General features: G+C 38.2%; 1 protein-coding gene across 4 annotated transcripts; it reads left to right on the forward strand.

Moving 5' to 3' along the window:
- On the forward strand, nt 1-24,973 carry OSGIN2 (oxidative stress induced growth inhibitor family member 2). Of its 4 annotated transcripts, none has more exons than XM_055116711.2 (7): nt 1,087-1,314; nt 2,631-2,695; nt 7,656-7,810; nt 12,196-12,332; nt 12,674-12,865; nt 19,191-19,282; nt 22,621-24,973. In XM_055116711.2, the coding sequence occupies exons 1-7, from the start codon at nt 1,300-1,302 to the stop codon at nt 23,651-23,653; spliced, it is 1,689 nt and encodes a 562-aa protein (XP_054972686.1). In that variant the 5' UTR covers nt 1,087-1,299; the 3' UTR covers nt 23,654-24,973. The 4 variants fall into 4 exon arrangements, with proteins under 4 accessions (XP_003821195.1, XP_003821194.1, XP_054972686.1 ...); XM_055116712.1 differs by having other exon boundaries at nt 1,101-1,381; XM_003821147.6 differs by lacking the exons at nt 1,087-1,314; nt 2,631-2,695 and adding an exon at nt 1-210.
- The last annotated feature ends 376 nt before the right edge of the window (nt 24,974-25,349 follow it).

Here is a 25,349-nt window from a genome sequence, read left to right on the forward strand (position 1 = left end):
TTCCTACACTTGTGGGTGTTTGAGAGACATGAAGAGGGGAGGATGACCTCTTCCCGGAAGCGGGACTTCCATAAAAGAAGCGTGGTGGGCGGGCCCCGGGCACCTGTGGTTTGGTGAGTCCCCCAGGTGACTGTGATGCGGGGGTCAGCGGGAGAGGCACCCGGAAGCTCCCGGCGTCTGCACCCCGGCAGCGCGAGGAAATGCCCAAAGGTGGGTTCTCAGGCGTGGGAAGCTCGACCCTTCCCCGGGTCCTCGGCAAGGTGGCCGAGGCCGCGCCTTACGCAGGGACCTCCGCCGGGCCATCTGGGTGGCCCGAGTTCGCAGCAGCTTCTCTTCCGCTCGTCCCTCGGCCCTCTCGACGCGCACCCACCGGCCTCACCAAGTCGCACGCAGAGGGGCGGCGGGGCGCTGACCGAGGTCTAGGTCCCGATTGCCGCCGCTCGAGCCGCGCAGTTTGCCTGCAGACCTCGGTCCCCTGCCCGCGCAGCCTCGGCTCCATCAGGCCCGGCCCCTCGCCCGGGCCGCGGCTCCACCAATCGCAGACTTCGCCCGCCGCAGCCGCACCTGCGAGGAGGGGCCCGCGCGCCGCTGCAGCCGCCGTCGCAGCGTCCCCGCCCCGCTCCGCCCCTATCGCAGCGCCCGGAGATCACCCGCCTCCGGCGCCTGGCTCCCTGCAGGCGAGGAGCGGAAGCCGCTATCTGGAGGCGGACTCCGGCGCCACAGAGCCGGGGCAGCCGCGGCAACGGCGAGGCGCGAGGCAGGGGCGCCCGGCAGACCCCGCGACCCCGAGCCAGCGGGCGCCCCGAGCGGGCAGCCTCGCCGGGGGAGGCGGAGGCGGCCACGGCGGCCGCGCTCGGGCGCCCCTCGCGCAGCGCTCCATGCCCGTGTGGTGCTGCCGCTGCTCCCTGGCCGGTCATTTCAGGTGACTTCCTCGCCGGGGATGGGAGGGGAGCAGGCGGGGATGCCGCGCTCTCGAGCTTTTTGGCCTGGCCCGGGCCGGGACCGGGGTGGAGGGCGAGTGCCTGGACCGCAGCGTCCTCCCGCCTCGGCCGTCCTGCCTGGCGTGGGGGTGGGGTGGGGTGCGGTGTGGTGGGGTCCTTGCTCCGGGGAGCCCTGCGCGTTCCCTTTTCTCGCGCTGGACCGCGCGGGTCACGGGACTGCGGGAGCGGCTAGGCCCGGACTGAGTCGGTTACGGCGAGCTGAGACTTCCCAGTAGTGCAAAGTTTTAGTGAAGGGTTCTACGAAGTGCCTGCCTCCCTAAAAAAAAATTATTTCTTAAAAAGTCTTCTAAATAATGTAATGAGTGGAAGGAAGGTAGGGAACTACATTTCAGTGTCATCTAGTCACAAATAGATTCTGCCTTGTTAAGATGTTAGCCATGGTAAGACGTTTGTGTTGTAGAAATTTAAAGAATGAGGCGGTTTTACAATCACCTTATGGGGAAAGGTTTTAGGGGTGATAAAATATAATACATTTCTAAAATAAAAGTATGTTTTCTAGATCTAGCACATTTGGTCAACACCTCAGTCATTGGTGGAAAGACCAGACACTAGAAACTGATTTTAATCCTGGGGTGAAGAATGGTTAAGCATAGGGAATACTTTAGTACCTTCTTTACATATACTGATGTTCCAGAATAATTCTATGTAAGACTTCTTCCCTGGTAAAATATGAAATTTTGATGAAGCGTTCCTAAATAGTGGGTTTCATACAATTTAGGTAACCCATGAACTTGGATGGAAAGAAAGGTATATCATTTCACTAAATTTTAAAAACTAATATTCAGTTACAAATATAAGCAACAAATCACAGTAGTATCTGTGACTGTCATCAGTAGAGATCATAAAATATGTTTATATCACATTGCAGTTAATATAGAAATACTGTTTATACTTATTCAAAATTATAGTAACACATCACTGAATTTATTGAATGCAACAGAGAAGCACATACACATATATATCACGTTTACTTTTTATGACTGTTTTAATAGAATTAGTTTTCTTGTAAATCCTGTGTATATTTAAGAACAGTATTCAGAGAAGAGGTTAAGAAGCGTCATCCTATAGTAAAAGAGATGTAAGGCATAGAGAAAGTTTGGAACTTCTTTTGTAACAGCGATAATCCAAGCTTGTCTAACCTCTCAGTGAGTTTAGAATGAGTCTCTAAGTTGTGGATATTAAGGAAAAATTGTTTCATATAATAAACTGCTTGATTTTAACTTTTAGGCAAATTTGTTGACTACTGAGACAGCGGTTTGAAGGTATCAGATTCACTATGGAAAGTTTTAGGAAATAGGTTCCCCTAGTGAAACTTGTTAAACTAAATAAAGCCCATGAGAATCTAACATGCCTTTCAGAAAATATTGTGTGAAAGCTATTTGACACCTTTTGATGCACAGTGTAGGATTCATATTCTTTTGACTAATACTGGGTGTTGAATACCATTTGCTTCCTGCCGTGCACAGAAATTTGGAGTAGGGAGTGAAAACAAAGTATTTGCTATGTTTTGGTCTTGAGGGACAGAAAGAAAAACAAGCTAGCTGCCAAAGATAAACATTATGATTAATAAACCACACTTTTTATTGCAAAAACAGTTCTGTTGTGTCTAAAGTATTTTTTTTTTTTTAGTTGTTTACCAGCTCCTTCAGGAATATGTTTCTGATTTACCAATGCTATTTCTCGAGCAGTTTCAGGTCAGTTCAGGTCATCCTGGCCAACATGGTGAAACCCCGTCTCTACTAAAAACTCAAAAATTAGCCGGGCAGGGTGGTGTGCGCCTGTAATCCCAGCTACTCGGGAGGTTGAGGCAGGAGAATAGCTTGAACCCAGGAGACACGTTGCAGTGACCTGAGATCGCACCACTGCATTCCAGCTGGGCGACAGAGTGAGACTGTCTCAAAAAAACAAAAAACACACAAAAAAACACAGATTATAAAACAGGTTGTGACATCTATTGTCTAACATCTGAATGGATAAGTAGTCAGAGAACTGTCCACTAACTTTCCAAAGGAAAAAACCTCTTCCTTCGTGTTCTGGAAGATGAAGAGTGTGACTGACTTCATTTGTGGCTTTAGAACCTTCTTTCCATGTGGTAGTATAAATTTGGTAAATTTTAGGTTCATGGTTCCAAAGACTAAAAATTCAGTTAGTAAAGCATTTCATTTTAGTTTGAATGATCATTTAAACAAGTACTGCTATGGTATGGAAAAAGTCTTTTTGTTATCCTGATATTATGTCCACACTATCCTTTGAAATGTTCTCTGAAACTTTGTGCTGTAATGTTTCAAAAACAAAAAATGGAAGGCCTCTAAAAGCATCTTAAATGTCAAATAGGCTTTTAACTTGCTTCCTAACAATAGAGTAACTATTTTTGCATGTAAAGTGCTGTTCTTTACTAGTTGCTAAATGTAATTGTACATATTTTCCAATTTTAATTTGTGCCTCGAAGAAAAAGTAGATTTTTATTACTCAAAATAAGCTCTTGTTTTAAATAGAACAAATATCAAATTGGAAATCTAGAGATTAACACTGTTCATAGACCTGTGATATACTGTGCATGTACTATAAAACATGTACAGCAATACTAAATTTATAACTTAAGCTCTGAATTTTTTAGAAAGAATAATTACTAAAAGTCTTGTTTCATTAATGTTTTATGTAAAACCAGTGAATCACACTTTCCGTTTTTTGTTTCCTTGTTTTTCTTTGTGTTAAACCACTATCAAATAGTAGGCAGGTTTACTACAAATAGTTTATCACAGAGTTTATACCAGTGGCTCCTGAAAAATCAGAGCAGATTACCTATACTATGTAAATTTAGATAAGCTAATGTGTAGAGAATTTGGATAAACTAAACTTTGGTTCTTCATTGCTTGAGGGCTGCACATGCAAAAAACTACTAGACCTAATATATAAATTCAACGGTGTCGCAGGATGCAAAATCAACATACAAAAGTGAATTGTATTTCTGTACATTAACACTGAATAATTTAAAATGAAATTAACAAAGGTATTTCATTTATATAATAGCATCAAAAAATGAAATACATAAGAATAAATTTAATAAATGCAATACTTGTGCACTGAAAACTACAAAATGTTGAGAGAAATTAAAGGTCTAAATAAATGGAAAGGAATTCTATATTCATGGATTGAAAAACTTAATATTCTGTTTTTTCTTTTAAGTACAGGGATGCAAGTTCAGGTTTCTTACATAGGTAAACATGTGTCATGGGAGTTTGTTTCATCACGCAGGTATTAAGCCTAGTACCCATTAGTTCAGGGGTGTCCAGTCTTTTTGCTTCCCTGGACCACATTGGAAGAATTGTCTTCGGCCACACATAAAATACACTCACATTGATGATAGCTGATGAGCTTTAAAAAAATGGCAAGAAAATCTCATAATGTTTTAAGAAAGTCTACGAATTTGTGTTGAGCCACATTCAAAGCCATCCTGGGCCGCATGTGGGTTGAACAAACTTGCATTAGTTGTTTTTCTTGATCCTCTCCCTCCTCCCACCCTTCATCCTCAGGTGGGCCCCAGTGTGTGTTGTTCCCCTCTGTGTGTCCATGTGTTCTCCTCATTTAGCTCCCCCTTATAAGTGACAACATGTGGTCTTTGGTTTTCTGTTCCTGTGTTAGTTTGCTGAGGATAAGGGCCTCCAGCTCCATCTATGTCCCTGCAAAGGACCTGATCTCATTCTTTTTTGTGGCTGTATAGTATTCTATGGTACATATGTACCATGTTTTCTTTATCCATTCTATCATTGATGGGCGTTTAGGTTGATTCCATGCCTTTGCCATTGTGAATAGTGCTGCAGTGAATGTACACATGCATTTGTCTGTATAATAGAATGATTTTTATTCCTTTGGGTATATACCCAGTAATGGGATTGCTGGGTCGAATGGTATTTCTATCTTTAGGTCTCTGAGGAATCACCACACTATTCCACAATGGCTGAACTAATACACTCCCCCCAACATATAAGCATTCCCTTTTCTCCATAACCTTGTCAGCATTTGTTATTTTTTGACTTTTTAATAGCCATTTTGACTGGTGTTAGATGGTGCCTCATTGTGGTTTTGATTTGCGTTTCTCTAATGAGTGATGTTGAACTTTTTTTCATATGATTGTTGGCTGCCTGTATGTCTTCTTTTGAGAAGTGTCTGTTCATGTCCTTTGCCCACTTTTCTGTGGGTTTGTTTTTTCTTGTAAATTTAAGTTCCTCATAGATGCTGGATATTAGACCTTTGTTGGATGCATAGTTTGCAAAAATTTTCTCCCATTCTGTTTGTTGTCTGTTTACTCTGTTGATAGTTTCTTTTGCTGTGCAGAAGCTCGTTAGTTTAATTAGATACCATTTGTCAATTTTTTTTTTGCTTTTGTTGCAATTCCCTTTGGTGTCTTCCTCATGAAACTCTGCTTGTGCCTGTGTCCTGAATGGTATTGCCTAGGTTGTCTTCCAGGGTTTATATAGTTTGGGGTTTTATATTTGAGTCTTTAATCCATCTAGAGTTACTTTTTGTATGTGGTATAAGGAAGGTATCCAGTTTAGATCTTCTGCATATGGCTAACTAGTTATCCCAGCACTATTTATTGAATAGGGAATCCTTTCCCCATTGCTTATTTTTGTCAGGTTTGTCAAAGATCAGATAGTTGCAGGTGTGTGGTCTTATTTGTGGGTTTTCTCTTCCATTGGTCTATGTGTCTGTTTTTGTACCAGTACCATGCTGTTTTGGTTACTGTAGCCCCATAGAATAGTCTGAAGTCAGGTGAGGTGATGCTTCCCGCTTTGTTCTTTTCACTTAGGATTGCCTTGGCTATTTAGGCTCTTTTTTGGTTTCATATGAATTTTAAAATAGTTTTTTCTAGTTCTTTGAAGAATGTCATCGGGAGTTTAATGGGAATAGCATTGTATCTATAAATTGCTTTGGGCAGTTTGTATGAATTTGTATAGCCATTTTAATGATACTGATTCTTCCTACACATGAATATGGAATGTTTTCCCATTCCTGTCACCTCTGATTTCATTGAGCAGTGGTTTGTGTGTGTCATCTCTGATTTCTTTGAGCAGTGGTTTGGAGGTTTCTGATCAAAATGACTTTGATCAGAAGCCTCCAAAGGTACGGGAGAACCTAACCTTTGCACATACTTTGGAGAAATACCAGGGACAGAGCAGAATATAAAACATGTTAAATGCAGTTGCCAAGAGGTAGAAGCAGGCACGGGCAAGACAGCTGATGCATCTGGATCTGATCAGAGGCAGTAGTTGGAATGAGTCAGAAATAGATGGATTGAGCATATAAAACTTCCTCCCAAGGGTAGGCTTGCACTGTGAGGAGGGGTTTCCCTTAGTAGCCATGTCTGATTGGTGTCTGTTTTGGTCAAAAGAGGCTATGTAAGAGGAAACCAAATATTTGGGGTACAGGTTACTTTCTTTGCTTCAAGAAAGCTCTCAGTATGTCCTGAGGAAGTCTCCCCTATCCTAGGGTAGACTGGGAACTCTGAAGGTTATAGGGAAGTAGAAATGCCTGTCTCTGCCTGATTTTTTCTGTTTATCAACCTCCTCTGGGATCAGTGAGTTCAATCTTGTGAAATAACTGTTCTATCCCATGCTTATTTATCATCTGAGAGTAGTAATAAACACACTTACCCACTAGTAGATACTTAATTTAATACTTCCAGACATTGTGGCTGTTACTGACTGTATGAAGATAAAATTAATTAAGGGATTCTATTCTAAAGTAATCTGTTGTATAATGCAGAACATTACCTGTGTGCAGGAGACACTCCATGTATTGCATGAAAATGTGAGAATGCTAAAACTAATTTCTAGAGAGCCAATTGAGAAAGAAAAATTGGAAAATAACATTAAGAAATTATTTTAATATATTTTTGAAGTCTGGGTAACATAGCGAGATCCTATCTCTACCAAAAAATATTTTTTAAATTAGCCAAATGTGGTGGCACACCTGTAGCCCCGGCTACTCTGGAGGCTGAAGCAAGAGGATGACATGAGCCCGGGAGGTGGAGGCTGCAGTGAGCCATGCTTGTGCCATTGTACTCCAGCCTGGGTGACAGAGCAAGAGCTTGTTTCCAAAAAAAAAAAAAAAAAAAAAAAAAAATATATATATATATATATATATATATAAAATGTATATGTAGTATATTTTTTGAATAAAAATGTATAAACCTAATTTCTTATATGAAAATGCACAATTTATAATATATAAATACCGTAACTTTTTCTTAAAATGTGTATGACTATATATTGTATTTTAATGCACTCACCTTTTAAAAAGAAAGGTGTAGAGGAGACACTAGCCATTTCTAGTCTAGTTTCAGAGAATTATAAACTCCTCAACACCATGCTGTCTTTGATCATGAGAGAACTGCTTATTAGAGACTTGCCTAGAAGATACTTGTGAGAGAAAAGCAACTATTAATATTGGGGATATTTGGCCTTCAAGTTGGTATAGGTTGACATGTAGCGAAGCTACTAATTTGAAAGCATTAATCAGAAGGATTTTCTTTGCTTCTTTTATGGAACGATTAAAATATTTTATGTCTAAATAAACTCAGAGTAGAGATTGATTTTTATAAAGGCTATATTGACTATATCTCTTTTTATTCCCCCCTTTTTTTTTTTAAAGAAACTATAGTGACACTGAAACTGAAGGAGAGATTTTTAATTCCTTAGTGCAATACTTTGGTGACAACTTGGGGCGAAAAGTTAAAGCGATGCCATTAGTTGAAGAAACTTCTTTACTGGAAGATTCGTCAGTGACTTTTCCTGTGGTAATAATAGGTAAGTTATTGTATTTTATCTTTTAAAATTATAGTTAATGACCCTTAATACTTTTATAAATCTACAGTTAGTACAAGTTCTTAAGATTTTATTGAAAAGTATTCTTAGGTGGTTTGATATGCTAAAAAACTAATAACCAAATCTTTGGAGAGTAATTGGTTTATCTGATTTTAGCATCTGTGTTAAAATGCAGTATCTTTTTAGTGAAGAACTGATATTACTACATTATTTTAAAATATCTCCTACATTTGTGTTAATTATATGACAGTGTCATGGTAATGTGATAATATTATTAGAGCTCTGAAGAGTATTCTATGTATATTATTGGATAATACCTTACAACTCTGCAGACTTCTGATGTTGGTAGGGCGGATACAGACAGAGAAACTGACACAGATGTTGAGTAACGTGCAAGTTAGTAACCGGTGCTGTATTAGCAATGACATTATAGTACTCTAAGGTAATGTTTACAGTTACCTTAACCACAACACTACTATTTTATATCCTTTGTATCACCTCAACAGATAGGCATTTAAGATATTAAAAATTAAACTATTAATAAAACATAATTCAGATTTATAAGCTTTTATAATTTAGTTTTATTGCATGCATTTAATTACCTGTTATGTATATTTTTCATCTAATATACAAAGTCGAGGAATTCAGACAAGGAATATAGTGTGAAGCTAACTAAGCCAGAGGAGAGAGTTAAGGAATATAGGTGCCTTGGTAGCATATGACTTCCTGTGTTTCTTTGACAGCTTATTTCAAAGTTAGTAGGAAGGGGAGAAAATTCATGTCCTCTGGCTTGTGGGAGGAAAAGAGGAGAGCAAGATTGTTCTATACTAGGTTGTATACTAGATTCTCCTCTACAGGATATGATAGAGGTGACAGTTTTTGTAATAGTTCTCAACCAAGAGATATCAGGGACCATACGTCATGTTTCATTTTCCCCCTTACCTCTAACCTTGGTTTTCTATCCTGAATGAATGGAGGAATCCTGTCTTCTTGTGTGGCTAGGCTGTGGGAAGGTCAGAAAAGAAAAACTTAACCTTCATTTGCACCTGCCCACTCCACTTCCCACAAAGCAGCCTATCCCTGTTTTGCCTCAGCTAGCTGTGAGTAGCTTAGCCTCATGTATATTTATATAGTGTCATTACTGTTGACAATGGCACCACCAGCCTGAGCATAAAGAGCTAATTTCTTAAATATATGTTTTCTGTTGCCGCTGTAACAAATTACCACAAAACTAGTGGCTTTAAACAACGTGAATGTATTATTCTACTGTTCTGTGGGTCAGAAATTCAACATGGGTCTTCCTGGGCCAAAATCAAGGTGTTGGCAGGGCTGTGTTGCTTTCTGGAGGCTCTAGGGAAGAATGTTTCCTTTTCCTGGCTCCCTTCTGTAGCTTCAAAATCAGCAATGTCCTTTCTTAACCTTCTTTCATTGTCATGTCTCCCTTTCACCACAACTGGGAAAAGTTCTCTATTTTTAAGGACTCTAGTGATTAGATTGGGTCTACCTGGGTAATCTAGACTACTCTCCATCTCAGGATCCTTAATCATATCTACAAAGTCCTTTTGCTCTGTAGGAACATTTGCAGGTTCTAGGGGATAGGACTGGGACATCTCTGGGCACGGTGGATCACGCCTGTTATCCCAGAACTTTGGGAGGCTGAGGTGGGCCGGATCATCTGAGCACAGGAGTTCGAGACCAGCCTGGCCAACATGGTGAAACCCCGTCTCTATTAAAAATACAAAAATTAGCCGGGCATGGTGGCGGGCGACTGTAATCCTAGCTACTTGGGAGGCTGAGGCAGGAGGATCACCTGAACCCAGGAGGTGGAGGTTGCAGTGAGCCGCCATTGCGCCATTGTACTCCAGCTTGGGCGACAAGTGAAACTCTGTCTCAAAAAAAAAAAAAAAAAAAAAAAAGGAAAAGAGGGCCAGGCCTGGTAGCTCACACCTGTAATCCCAGCACTTTGGGAGGCTGAGGCGGGCAGATAACAAGGTCAGGAGATCGAGACCATCCTGGCTAACAGGGTGAAACCTTGTCTCTACTAAAAATACAAAAAATTAGCCAGGCATGGTGGCGAGCGCCTGTAGTCAGTCCCAGCTTCTCGGGAGGCTGAGGCAGGAGAATGGTGTGAACCTGTGAGGCAGAGGTTGCAATGAGCCGAGATCGCACCACTGTACTCCAGCTTGGGCGACAGAGCAAGACTCCGTCTCAAAAAAAAAAAAAAAAGATATAAGATTAGTTCTAAATATTTTTTATTTTTCTTTCAGTCTTTAAGGCTTCCTATTCTAGAATTATAAGTTGAAATCTTTCTCCGCTTTCTCTGTTTCTAGTATTCTTATGGTTTTACTTTTCTCATATCTTTGAGTACCTTTTATTTGGGGTAACATATTAGGTAAGGAACAGGATTTTTTCTTTGCAGCTAGCAATTCTCTAGGTTGGATTAAATTTTTGAAAGGCAGAGATAATAAGTGGTAATCCAGAATAAAGGAATTATTAATTCATAAATGGAAGTAGTTCAGGAAATCCAGTTTGGTTTTAGTTAAAGCACATAAACATATAGGAGAGCAATATCAGGATTTAGGACTGGAAAGATGGTTGAGATGTATAATCACCTGGCAGTTTCTTGCCTGCTGCACAGACAAAACCATTTCACTGAGACCATGGCGTTGCAGTAAAGAAGTTGACACAAGGCCAGCGCATGTGAGAGAACTGCAGTTGTTCAAATTAGTCTCCTGATAAAACTCCTGATTGGTCGGGCGTGATGGCTCATACTTGTAATCCCAGCACTTGGGGAGGCTGTGGTGGGTGGATCACGAGGTCAAGAGATCAAGACTGTCCTGGCCAACACGCTGAAACCCCGTCTCTACTAAAAATACAAAAATTAGCTGGGTGTGGTGTCGCGCACCTCTAGTCCTAGCTACTTGGGAGGCTGAGGCAGGAGAATCGCTTGAACCCAGGAGGCAGAGGTTGCAGTGAGCCGAGATCATGCCACTGCACTCCAGCCTGGTGACACAGCGAGACTCTGTCTCAAAAAAAAAAAAAAAAACAACGAAAAAAACAAAACTCCTGATCCCTCCTGATGGCTTGGAGGTTAGGGTTTTTCAAGGATAGTTGGGTGAACAGGGGACTAGGGACTAGGGTGCTGCTGATTGGTTGGGGATGCCATGCCAGGGGTGTCAAAAATGGTTCTCTAGCACTGAGTCCAGCTCTGGGTTGGGGGGCCACAGGACTGGTTCAGTTGAGTCTTGGGTCTGAGTCTTGAATCTTGGGACCAATAGAGTCAGACAGTCATCAGAAACGCAAAAGTCTGAAAAGACATTTCAAAAGGCCAACCTCAGGATCTACAGTAGCGATGTTATCTGTAAGAGCAATTAGGGAAGTCACACATCATGTGACCTCTGGCTGCATGACTCTTCAGCAGTAAAGGATTATAGAAACTCTGCCTACATCTTAGCAGAATTCCGGCACCTCTCATAATCCTAACCTTGTGGCCTTTCATTAGTTTTAGAAAGGTGGTTTAATTTTGGGAAGGACTGTTACCATCCTTGCTTTAAAGTTAAACTATAAATTCCTTCCATGATTAGCTTTGCCTATACCCAGGAGTGAGGGAAGACAGCCGGCCTTTGAAGCTAGAAGCAAGATGGAGTCAGCCATGTTAGATTTCTCTCACTGTCATAATCTTTGCAAAAGTTGTTTCAAATGGAGAACACTGGATAGTCAGAAACAAACAATGAAGACCTTTAGAACAGAAGGCTAACATGATGAGGATTATGTTACCAAAACTTATGTGAATGTAGTATGTGAAATGATTGGGAGTGGGTGAATCTCAGGGCAGAGAAACAGTAGGAGACTTGTCTTTTAGGTGAAGTACAGGAATGAGAATAGCAAAGACAACTGACAAGATATAGGGGGCAAACTAGGTTTAGAACCAGAAACTGATTAACTTAGAAGTTTGCTAGTACCATACTTTGAGATAGGATAGGGTTTGAAGGAGAGGGCACCTCAATGAAGGGACTCATGAGCTTGCTTTTGAGCACATTACATTTAAGTTATTAGTGGGCCATTCTATCAGGTAGAATCAAGAAGTGGAATGGAAATGTGGGATATATCCTTGGGAAATAGGTCAATTTAGAGAACTAATTTTGGATGTCAGTAGCCTAGAGAGTTGAAGCCTTGAGTAGATGAGATTCTCAAAAGAAAATAGGAGAGAAGGCAGAGGTTAAAATCTCATGAAACATCTGGTTTTAAGAGATTAGAAAAGGAAGAACTGGTCAGAGAAAAGAGCCATCTTCAAAGTAGGACAAAAGCCAAGGAACAAGAGTATTAAGATGCATGACCTACCCCTTTCCACCTTTTATTTTTAATAGGAAATGGACCCTCAGGAATATGCCTTTCTTATATGTTATCAGGCTACAGACCGTATTTATCATCAGAAGCAATACACCCAAATACAATCTTAAATAGTAAATTAGAAGAAGCAAGACATCTTTCCATTGTTGATCAGGTATTATTTCTTACATGTCAATTTAAAAAATTTTTTTATGCTGAAACAAGATTAGTTTTTATTTATATGAACTTTCTTAGTTGAAACCCCTTATTCTAAATAACACCTTATATCATTTTTATTTTAGATTCGTAAATGTATTCTGAGTTACTTCTGTTTATTTTCTTGAATTTATTAGAGCAGAGTTTTCTGAATTATTTTCTAATGGAGATTTAGTAGGTGCTCTGTGGTCAAGTTGGGGGTACTGCTTTTTATCATTGGAGCATCATGGTAAGCATTAGAATATACTATCTGGGAAATGCTGGCTTTTTTCAAACTCTGTCTCCCTTTTGTTCATTCAGGACTTAGAATACTTGTCTGAGGGCCTTGAGGGCCGATCATCCAATCCAGTTGCAGTACTTTTCGATACACTTCTTCATCCAGATGCTGACTTTGGGTATGATTATCCATCCGTTTTGCATTGGAAATTAGAGCAACATCATTATATCCCTCACGTAGTTCTTGGTAAAGGTCCACCTGGTGGGGCTTGGCATGTGAGTATATTTTTCTTAGCATTTTAGTGTATGTGAATTATTTGTCTTGATAAGACCAACTTTATTCTTAAGCATTATGATAATGTTATATGTGATGTTTATCACATTTTTATTTGAGAAGAACTTTAATGCTGTTCAGTTAGTTAAATATGGGTTTATTACAAGTAGCAGTAAATCAAGCCAAATTTTATTACTGGTACAGTCTTAGAATAAGCATGTCTCTATACTATCTTACAAGAATTATGTAGAAAACATTTCAAGAATGTTTTGTATAATAAAAATTTAAAACTCACTTATTCATTTTAGACTTTACAGAATCTCACATAGTATTTCAAAGCAGTATCCATTATTTTCTTACATTTTCAGAATCTTAAATGAAAAATGTAAAAGAGGTTGTGTTAGTCTGCTTGTCTGCGATAACAAAATGCCGTAGAATTGATGTCTTAAACAACATATTTATTTCTCACAGTTCTGGAGGCTGGAAGTCCCAAGATGAAGGTTCCAGCCAGTTCAGTTCCTGGTAAAGGCCCTCTTCCTAGCTTTCAGATAGCTGCCTTCTCAATGTGTCCTCACATAGCAGAGAGAGAGAAATAGTCTCTTCTTATGAAGCCAGTAATCCCATTCTGAGGGACCTACCCTCATGACCTCATCTAGCCCTACTTACCTCCCAAAGGCCCCATCTCCAAAAGCATCACATTGGGGGTCAGGACCTCAACGTAAGAATTTTGAGGGTAGATACAATTCGGTTCATAGCAGAGGTTAAACCAGAGAACCAGTGAATTAAGGATTCACTCAGTGCATTTCATTAGGGGGCCAGTAAGTAATAATTGTTCATCCTTCCTGTGTTCTTAGCAGTTAACACTGTGTCTAGTGTGTAGTGAGTGTTCATTTGTTATACAAGTTGATGTTAAGTAATTTAGTTTGCTGTGTTATGAATTACAGACTTCATGGGAACTTTAACATATTACATACCAAATTTTTAGTACAAACTTCGGTTGGCGTGTATTAGTGCAGTTTTGCACATCTGAAAAGTTGTTTACGTTTATAAAATGACTGTTTCAGGGTATCGGGACATTCCTAGATTAAATACATCATGGGTTTCTTTTAAAATCTTTATTCTCTTTTTAATAATGAGTAGCAACTACCAAATTATTTGTTGCTTTTAGCTTAAGTTTTATGATTTTTACTTTTTCATATCAACTTTAAGCTTTATTTACAATAAGCTGCATCCATTTAGAGTGTATAATTTAACAAATGCCTGTAACTGTGAAACCACCAATACAAGATAAGAAAGAATTCTATCATGCCCAAAACTTAAGTGTTTATATTTTCTCTGTTAATTAGTAGCATTCTTAATTTTTAAAAAAGCCATAATGTATTTGGAGGTGGGGAGGGCATTTAGACTGCCTTCTCTGAATTCCTGAGGTTTTATTTTACTTACATTTTTCCGCTTAGAAGAATGATGAGTTGTGCAGGTGATAATTGATCTGTTTCATTTCTTTCACTTATGTATAAAAAAGTTAAAGTATGGATAAACCCTGATTACTGAAAACACATTTTGAGCCAGTGATAAAGGTTAAAATATACCTAAAAGTTGCTGATTTTTTTCAGGCATGTATTCACTAAAATAGGGCTGTAAGTAATATTTCAGCTGTGTACCAGTTGCCAGTCATCACCTCTGTGAAGGTTCCTAATGTTCCCAGACATAATTACTTGATCCTACCTGCATTCCATATCTTAATCTTACTGTGCTTGCCTGTAGTACTATTTATCTGTTTATGCGACCATCTCCCCTGCTATGGTTTATGTACATCCTAATTAACCTGAGTCGTGACTTAAGACGTAAACTCCTTGAGTCATCACCCCTCTCTCCTACTTAGCTTCATATAGTTCTCTGTTTCTCTTGTGATCTAGTTTCTCATCACTCTTCTCTCTTCCAAACTTTCTGTGGCCCCTTGAACCAATTTTGTGATAAACAACTTGTTTGCTTTCCCACATCTTTAACCATTCAGTCAGATGCTGCTTCTGCTCCCTTTCTTGAAAGCTTACTATTTCCTAAAGATACCATTCCCACTGCAGCCCTCTGAAGTGGAGCCTATTCATTCTCCCATAGCCCTATGTCCTATCAGTTTGGCTAGTAAGGTTGGTCTTCTCTTCACACCCCTATGCACTTGTGTAAAAAGCCCTGTTCCATTGAACAGATCATGCCATTTTCTAGCTTTTCTACCATTCCAGACTGTCTCCAGACTGTCTCCATTTCTGGCTTATTTACCATTCCAGACTGTCTCCAGTTACTGAATCTGTGGCACCTAATTCATGGGTCTTCCATTATATCCCAAGTTTTGTTATCACCTTGAATAATTTTACCTCTACAAACATGACACAGAACCAAGATCTTAACCTTTTTGTTCCTTGGTCTCCTCATTCTTGATGATGTTGTATTCTTCATTAGCTACTCACTCCAGTGGCTCCACTGTAGATCTTATCTGTCATAACTACTCAACTTGTAAAAACCTAAATTCTCAAATGTCTTCCTTTCTGATCACAGTTTCCTGTTCTTCAAGCTTATCACCCAGTTAATTCACACTATAGATAATCTTTGAACACAGAGCGTGCTTCAGGCTGTGATCTTCATATCCTTACTTACCCAGCCCAGCTTCTGTAGTCCATGGAGTTAACTATTCTCTTTAATTCCCTTAACCCATTGTCCTTCTGTCACATAGGTTTGTCATACAGGCAATTCATCTAACTATCCACTTTATCTTTTCTTACACTTGAGCAGTCAGACCCCCAGAAAAAAAATTATACAACTGTGAAAATATTCTCCACTCTCAGTTGGGGCCAAAACACTACTATAACTTTTGATATTTCCTTATTAACTTATTTTCAAACCTTTATCTCTTTTTTTTCTTTCATGCTTAGAAGTGGTCTTGGTTCTTATTTTACAGATAAAATGTAATCCATTAGGATTGAACTTCCACAATTTCACACTCAAACCGAAAACTTACACATTGATGCAAATTCTTTTTTTTTAATCCCCTATTATAATGGAAGAGATATTACTACTAAGGCTCACCTTCCAGCCACATTCTGGATCCCTGTCTTCCCAAGAACATTATTTATTTGATTTTCCCCATTTCTTTTACATCTTCACTTTCTCTGCCAGCTTCTATTGGTCAGTATGTAAACATGCTGAAATTATTTCCATCTTTAAAAAAATTTTAGGTGCCAGCTGATCTTTATCCTTTGGTTTATAGCTAACTTCCTGAAAGAGTTACCTATACATACTTCTCCCTGCCTTTGCTTTCTGCTCCTTAGCTTACTCACTCTACCTTCTGCCACCGGTTTTCCATTGGAACTGTTTTTTCTGAAAGTCGGTAACTTTCTTTTTTGCTTAATTTGATGACGAGTCTCAGAATTTATCTTTTCTGATCTCTGCAGCTTTTGACAGTGTTCATATCTTTCTTAGGTTCTCTGAATCTTCAGTCTCCTTGTTTTTCTTCCTGTTTGGTCACTCCTTTTCTGATACCTTTGTGGATTCTTGTCTTTTTTGTTGTTGTTGTTTTTGAGAGAGGGTCTCACTCTGTCATGCAGGGTGGAGTGCAATGGTACAGTCATAGCTCACTGCAGCCTCGGACCCCTGAGCTCAAATGATCCTCCTGGCTTAGCCTCCCAGTGCTGGGATTGCAGGTGTGTGCCACCACACCCAGCTGACTCTTGTTCTTTAAAAATTGCCTTCTGTAGACCTTATCCCAAGCCCAGGTCTTTTCTTCATACTCTTCATTCTCCCTGGGTTATCTTACCTACTTCAATGGCTTGCATATTGATATTAATTGATTCCCAAATCAGAATTCCCAAAATCAAAACCAGCCCAGATTGCTGTTTCTCATATACCCAAGTAAATACATTCCCTTGATTATTCTGCAGGTGTCCTCAGACTCAACGTACCTAAAACTAACTATCTTTATCATCAAGTCCCTTCAATTTCCTTGTCATTAAATGGCATTCTCATGTAGTTACTCAAGCCAGGAACCTGAGAGTCTTCCTTGATTTCTCTTTCTTCAACTCCCATTTCAAATTAATCACCAAATCTTTTTCATTTATGATATTTTGGGTCCATCTACTCTATTTTGTTGCTAATATTGGTCACCGCTGTCTTTCACCAGAATTACTGCAAACCCTTTCTGAATGGTTTTCTTACTCATTGTCTCTTCTCCAATCCATTATCCATACCAAAGCCAGACTCATCTTTCTAAATTACATGTCTGAGATGTTACACCAATGCATAAAACTCTTCAGTTGCTCTCCATCTAACATATAGTATGTAGACTTTGTAATGTATCTCACCATACTCCGATCTAGCCCTTACTAGGTTTCTTGTCATATTCCTCTTTTTATCTCTGACATTCTGTGCTCTAGCATGCTTTTGTTGGGGAGTCCAAGTTCATTCTCAGTCTCGAAGATTCAATAGGATTCACAGGACTCAGTAAAGATGGTGTACTTGTGGTTAAATTTTACTATAGTGAAAGGATACAGATTAGAATCAGCAATGGGAAAAGGTTCACAGGGCAAAGTCCAGGAGAAACCAAGTGTAAGATTCTAGATATCCACTCCTAGTAAAGTCACAGGTGCGTGGTGTCGAGGGATGTTTTCTGTGGGGTCAGTCATATAGGCCAGCAGCTCCCATGTGACTCACCTCTGCCTCCCAGAGCAAAAACTGGTATTCACATAAATCACATTGTTAGGATAAACTCTCATGGTTACACTGGTATAGCATTGCCAAGGCCTTAGGCATGCAAAACTCATGCTCATCAGGTAGAGTATTCAGGGGCTCAGAAGTTATTTCTAAGAAGGTGGCAGCCAAGCCCGGTTCTGAAGACAGGCTTTTGTTGGTAACGTAAAAGGTTGGAACAACGCAGGCCTGCTGAGTTAATCCTTTCAGGCACAAGGCTGAATTTCTTTTGACTCCTTGAAGGACACTCATATTTGCTCTCTTTATTAAGCTGCCACATGGATTTTTATTTGGCTTGGAATATTTTCCCTTTCTAATGGTACACTCCTCAGCCCATTTGTGTCCTTGAAGAACCAGATACTTTCTATATGCTCCTGCATACTTCTATTTAGTTTGCATCCTTTAATACTACAGTCTCCACGGCAGCTTGTATTCATGGCATATAGGTTACATGGGGAAAAAAGAAAGATAGGAGAAAAATGAAGAGATCAAGGCATTAGGGCTCTCAACCAACTGGAAGAACTGGTGCAGTGGGAATAATGTTAAAAAATTGTTGTCAGAAAGTGAAATAGTAGTGTCTTAAGGTTTTAGAGTTACAGGTGAAACTCTCAGGTTCCAAATAATCTCTGATAGATAATACATTCTTAACAGCTCCTTTTATGATGATTCCAGGTTCTGAACCTGGTATCAGGGCTAGCCTCCCTCAAAGCAGGTGGCAGCTTGCTACATTCTCTTTCTTGGGTGATTTGTATATAGTCACAAATGAGGTTTCACAGGGCCTAGCACATAGTAAGTACTCTGTGAAAGTCAGTTATAATAATAATAATATGCCCCATTTTCAAACTGGGTGTTATAGAAGCAGGGCAAGAAATTATGAGAAAAGGAGCCACTGCCTAAAAGAGTTGATTGAAAGAGATCATAGAGGTCATAGGTATAACAGGTACTTGGCCTTTGGGCTTTTCTTGCTTTGTATTGAACAAAGCAGAAATAAGTAGGTCAAGGGAGCTTGATGGCAAGCAGTAGCCTCAGCTCGTTTGTTTCTCAGGCATCCACTGCCTATTTCTGTATCCTTAAGAAGAGATGCTGCTGTATCCACATCAGCCTAGATTTTAGAATTATAATTGATGGAGGGGGGAAAAGCTTCTTTGTTGCTAATTAAAAGAAAGTTAATAATATTAAAATGGAAAGCCATCTAAAATTTTGGAACTTAATGAACATTTTTCCTTTTGTTCAAAAAGTGAATATACTGAATTTTTGTTTCCCTGACATAATATTGTACATCTGAATTATGTTGATCATAGACCAAAGTTATCAACATTGTGTAGGCATTGGATAATATTGTAAATTTGTTTTATAAATTTATAACTATATGAAAGAAGGTTGTCGGGATAATATCAAATGATGAAGGTATGTGAAAGTTTATTGGAGTAATGTTTTTGAGGTAAGTTATCCAACCATTTAGGACTGCAGGAGCGCACCTTGTCCAGAGTCATAATTATTGTAAATGAGATGGATATGGTTAAAAAACAGACCAAAAAAAACCATGTTACTTCTTGTTTTTTGACTGTACTTTTTTTTTTTAAACTCTAATAGAATATGGAAGGCTCCATGTTGACAATCAGCTTTGGAAGTTGGATGGAACTACCTGGACTTAAATTTAAGGACTGGGTATCAAGTAAACGAAGGTAAAGATTGAACTGTATTAAAATTCTTTGATGTACGTTGAAAAAGAGAATGTGGAAAAATTTCAAAATATTTGTGATTTTGTCATGGCTGAAGAATATAAATGTACATGTCTTTCAAATAAAAATGTGTCCTTGAAGCAGTGATTATAATATGCTAGTTTTCATTTAGAGATGTTATAAAACGAAGCACAGAGCTAAGGGATTATTGCAGATTGGTTTCCTGTGACTTTTGTTAATCATGGGTTTATCTACTGTCTTGTTACATCACTCTGTTTAGTTACTTTCTCATCCATCCATATATTATTTTTCATACTTTATTTTTATGCATTGATATATAACTTTATCTATGCATATCTCTTATATGAATACCTAAACTCTGCATACCTAAAGTGTTTGACTTTCAGTATAAAGATTGTATATTTTATGATTGATAATTTAAAATGATGGATAAGCTAGAATCTGGCTTATGGTTGGCTAATTGGGTATGAAGGAACATATTTAATAAAAAAAAAATAAGAGTAGAACTGAGGGCCTGGTGCAGTGGCTCACGCCTGTAATCCCAGCATTTTGGGAAGCTGAGGTGGGAGGATCACCTGAGGTCAGGCGTTTGAGGCCAGCTTGACCAACATGGTGAAACCCTGTTTACTAAAAACACAAAATTAGCCAGGCATGGTGGCGCATGCCTGTAATCCCAGCTACTCGGGAGGCTAAGGCAGGAGAATTGCTTGAACCCGGGAGGCAGAGGTTGCAGTGAGCCGAAATCGCGCCACTGGACTCCAGCCTGGGCAACAGAGCAAGACTCTGTCTCAAAAAAAAAAGGACGGAAGAAATCTCACCTTGGAAAACTATAAATTTATTTATTTTAAGGGGAAATCCCAAAATTTAAAAAGAGAAATATGAAAATCCTGTCAATCATTTTCAAGGATAGTAAATATTAGATAAGAATTACTAATACAGAGAATCTACTCTAATTTGACTACTCACAAAATAAGCAAGAAGTTACGTAACCTTTGTTAGAACAGGGATGTAACATTTGAGTACTTCACTTCCTGCTACATAACAACCATGTTAATTCATAGAAATTTTCCTTAATATGAGGAAATTCAGGGAGAGCAAATTTACATCATCATGGGTAATTGAGATTAAACCTTTCCAAAAATTCATTTTAGATTTTTAAAAAGAATCATATATGGGTTTGAAACTTGAAGTAAAATTAGGCAAGTTGTACAGTTCTTGATCTTCGTAACTTGGCAAGTGAAATTGCTTAACACATTCTTCACTTTGTAAAAGGGTAAGAAAGAGAAAGCTTTATGATTTATGTACCAGAAGCATTTACTTTTCTAAATTATCCATATTGTGTTGAAGTAATATGTGCAAATGAATTTTGTGATAAATTTAGGTTTAGTTGCTGCCTTTGTATAAAGAGAAGACTCTTAGGTCTCTAGAGATTGGTGGAGTTTGAGTTCTGACTCTTATGACTTCTAGTGTTGTGATCCTGAACAAATAAACTAGTTGTCAATTTTCCATTCTGTAAAATGGAGATGATAATACAGCCATGTATTGCTTAATGATGGTGATATGTTCTGAGAATTGTGTCGTTAGGTGATTTCGTTGGGCAAACATCATAAAGTGTACTTACACAAACCTCCGTGGTATAGCCTACTATACCCTTAGGCTATAGGGTACAGCCTGTTGCTCCTAGGCTACAACCCAGTACAGCATGTTGCTGTACTGAATACTATAGGCAGTTGTAACACAATTGTAAGTATTTTTGTATCTAAATATACAAAAAGTACAGTAAAAATACGATATAAAAGATTTAAAATGGTATACCTGTGGGAGGTACCATACCAAAAATGGTATACCTGTATAAGGGCACTTACCATGAATGGAGCTTGGAGGGCTGGAAGCTGCTTTGGATGAGTCAGTGAGTGGTGAGTGAATGTGAAGGCCTAGCACATTACTGTACACTAAGGTACACTTTATAAACACTGCACACTTAGGGTACACTAAATTTCTTTTTAAAAAAGTAATTTTACCACAACTTTAAGATGGCTATGATGTCACTAAGCTGTAGGAATTTTTCAGCTCCTTTATAATCCTTTATGGGACCATTGTTGTATATGCTGTCCTTTGTTGATTGAATTATGTGACACATGACTGAAGAAGTAAAAATCTAAAGTTAATTCTAAATCTTAATAATAATTATTAAACTTCAAAAGAAAAATTTTTGTGAACTTCCCATTACAAGTTACAAACAGTCCCTGATTAATCATGGTTTCACTTAAGGTTTTTAGGTTTTAAGGTGGTACCAAAGTGATGTGCATTTCATACAAACTATACTTTGGGTACCAATGCAACTGTTCTGTTTTTCACTTTCAGTATAGAATTCAATAAGTCACATGAGATATTCAACACTTTATTATAAAATAGGCATTTTGTTAGATGATTTTGCCCAACTGTAGGCTAGTGTAAGTGCTCTGAGCACATTTAAGGCAAGCTAGGCTAAGCTTTGATGTTCAGTAAGCTAGTTGTTATTAAATGCATTTTTGACTTAAAATATTTTCAACTTACAATTGGTCTATCAGGACAAACCCTACTGTAAATTGAAGAGCATCCACATCATGAATTATGTCAAATAATTTGCTGCTTATCTCTGATTGGGGCAGGGGATTTTGCTTGTTGCTTTGAACTTTGGAAAATGACATAAAGACTAATGCAAGTTTTTCATAAAGAACAGTTATGTTTTAGCTCTGCTTGTGAGTAGGAAAACACATAGAGTGAAATGTCATCTGTTACTTAACCTAGATGTAAGATGACTTTGTTTAGCAAAAGACAGATCTGAATTATTTTCAGCTGTTAGGAAAATAGCAGTGTACTAAAATTCATGTCAAGATGGCATGTATAATTTTAAGAAGCATAGATATTAGGCCTGTAATATCTCAATGATTGCCATGAAAATAATTCAGTTGATAGTTATAGATTATAATTGTGAGATAAAGTAGTCCAATTTTCAAATATCCACATTTTAATACCTTCATTTAATGAAAGTTTATCAAGCAGTGTATTTGAGCAGACACTATGCATGGCACTGGGGAAACAGAAGTGCATTAAATATAGTCTCTGCTCTCATGGGACTTCTTCCAATTTTTTGCTAAAAAGTAACTCATGAAGATTTTTAACTAAAAATAGTTTTTTTTTTTAAGTGTTAGGATAATGTATAGCTAAGACAGTCCAGCAGAATTAAAAAGCTATAAAAGCTTACTAGGTAGATAAGTAATAATCATGGAAACTGAAAGTAGTATCCTTATAGGATATTTTTCCTTTTCCTTTTTTAGGAACCTAAAAGGGGATCGAGTTATGCCAGAGGAAATAGCTCGCTACTATAAACATTATGTAAAAGTCATGGGTCTTCAGAAGAATTTCAGAGAGAATACTTACATAACTTCCGTATCAAGACTCTACAGAGATCAAGATGATGATGATGATAGTCAAGACAGAGATATTTCAACAAAGCATTTACAGATAGAGAAGTCAAACTTTATCAAGAGAAACTGGGAAATTAGGGGTTATCAGCGAATAGCTGATGGTTCTCATGTTCCCTTCTGCCTCTTTGCTGAGAATGTAGCACTGGCAACTGGAACGCTGGATTCTCCTGCCCATCTGGAAATTGAAGGGGAAGATTTTCCTTTTGTGTTTCATTCAATGCCTGAATTTGGAGCTGCTATAAACAAAGGAAAGTTGCGTGGCAAAGTGGATCCAGTGTTAATTGTAGGTTCTGGGCTTACTGCCGCTGATGCAATACTGTGTGCTTACAACAGTAATATCCCTGTGATTCATGTGTTTCGCAGACGAGTAACTGATCCAAGCTTAATTTTCAAACAGCTTCCCAAAAAGCTGTATCCTGAATATCATAAAGTCTATCATATGATGTGTACTCAGTCATATTCTGTAGACTCAAATCTTTTATCTGATTATACCAGCTTTCCCGAGCACCATGTGCTTTCCTTTAAGTCGGACATGAAATGTGTTCTCCAAAGCGTTTCTGGATTGAAGAAAATATTTAAGCTGTCTGCAGCAGTAGTATTGATAGGTTCTCATCCTAATCTGTCTTTTCTGAAGGATCAAGGGTGTTACCTAGGCCATAAGTCAAGCCAGCCAATCACATGTAAGGGTAATCCTGTGGAAATAGATACATATACCTATGAGTGTATTAAAGAAGCCAACCTTTTTGCATTGGGTCCTTTGGTTGGAGACAATTTTGTTCGATTTTTAAAGGGAGGGGCACTGGGTGTTACACGCTGTTTAGCTACAAGACAGAAGAAAAAGCATTTGTTTGTTGAAAGAGGAGGAGGAGATGGGATAGCTTAAAGCAAGTTTACAAGTAATTAAAATGGACAGTTTGCCATTAAAGATTTTTAATAGTGGTTTTGCAGTGTACTGGCTTGAATTTTCTGGACTTGAGTTAACTGAAGGAGAGCCTCAAACTATAGTAACTTCATTTTTAAAAGTTACTAGAATTTGGTATCCTGATTTATATTGTAATGTTTCAAAGGTGTCACTGTCAGACAAATAGAAACACTGCCAACTTGGTGTATCTTAAGCTTTCATTTAACTAAAACATTCTTTTCTTGCAAAACTTATTTTTCATGATCATTTTTGGTTATTTATTATACTTGATTCCAAAATAGTACAGCCTTGAATCTATAAAACTGTGCAGTCATTATGCCAGAAATTATCTTAAATATATAATGGGTCACCTTGCTGTTCAAAGGGTGGTGCAAGGTCCTGCAGCATCTTACATCTGTAGCTTGTTAGAAATGTAAACTCTCAGGCCCCACAACTTACTTCCTGCATTTTAACAAGATCCCTAAGGGATATGTATGCTCATAAAAATTTGAGACACTGGTTTAAATGAAAATGGATATAAGGTATGTATAACTGGGGGTGGGGTGAGGGTAGGAGGCATTTACAACTCAGATTTTATTTATTTTGAAATTATCAATTGTATAAATCTAATTTATTACCAAATAGGGTCTTTTAAAAAATATTTTTATTGTTGAAACCTTGACAGGTACTTCATATTCTTCTAATAATTTAAACAGTCCAATAATGTGGTATACACTTTGACATCCAAGAACTCACCAAGATGTTTTTCAGAGATTTATTCTCGATTTAACTATCATAGCATTTAATGAATCTGATTTGTAGTTCAATAAATTGTGGGTTGAACTACTTATGCCTGTGTGAACACTGAATTACTTTCTGTCACTGAAACTAAGGTATTTGGGTGTGGTAAGTACTTCGAAAATTGTAATATTGTTTGGGCATTGTCTAAATTATTAAAGGTTAAAATAGAAAATAAAGTCAGAATTTTTCTTTTCCATTCCACAGGTGTACTTAGAGATCTCTATTAGTATTCATTCGAGATGACATAGCAGCTTATATCATGGTTGTTTATTGGATTTATCTGTTCTAATTATCTTTATATAAGTGTGTTTACTGTCTGTGTTTTCACACAAACTGCTAGAATTTTTAATGTTAAGACGAAAACATCTGAAGTTCTCCATGGCAAATTGAATTTTTCAGTCATTTTCTTTTCTTTTTTTGGTACAATTACTTCATCTGGAATGTCTTCATTGAACTTCTCGTTATTCCATTTTTCTTAGAATTAAAAGTGGATTAATGTGTGTTTTTCTGTTCATTTTATTGCAGTATTAAATGCTTAAGCTTATTAGGACCATAATTCACTTTAAATATAATTGTATAGAATATATTTGCGTCGATCAAATAATTGCTTCAGATGAATTCTTAGACTCTTGATAATATCACACCTAATTTAACTTGATTTTACAAGCTGTACAATCCAGTTTTAGTTTTCTATTGTGATAATAACTTTTTTCAAACCAGTTTCACATCTTAATGAAATAACATTCTCTGACTGCACTTGCTTCAGTACTCTCTTGCCTGCCTGTTTTTGACCTCTGCATGAGTTGGATTAGATGTTTTTCTTACTGTCACTTCTAAATAGAAAATGACAGTGTTATAAAAAAGGGAAGGATAAAAC

Source organism: Pan paniscus, chromosome 7 (assembly GCF_029289425.2).
Source record: "Pan paniscus chromosome 7, NHGRI_mPanPan1-v2.0_pri, whole genome shotgun sequence".
Classification (NCBI taxonomy): domain Eukaryota; kingdom Metazoa; phylum Chordata; class Mammalia; order Primates; family Hominidae; genus Pan; species Pan paniscus.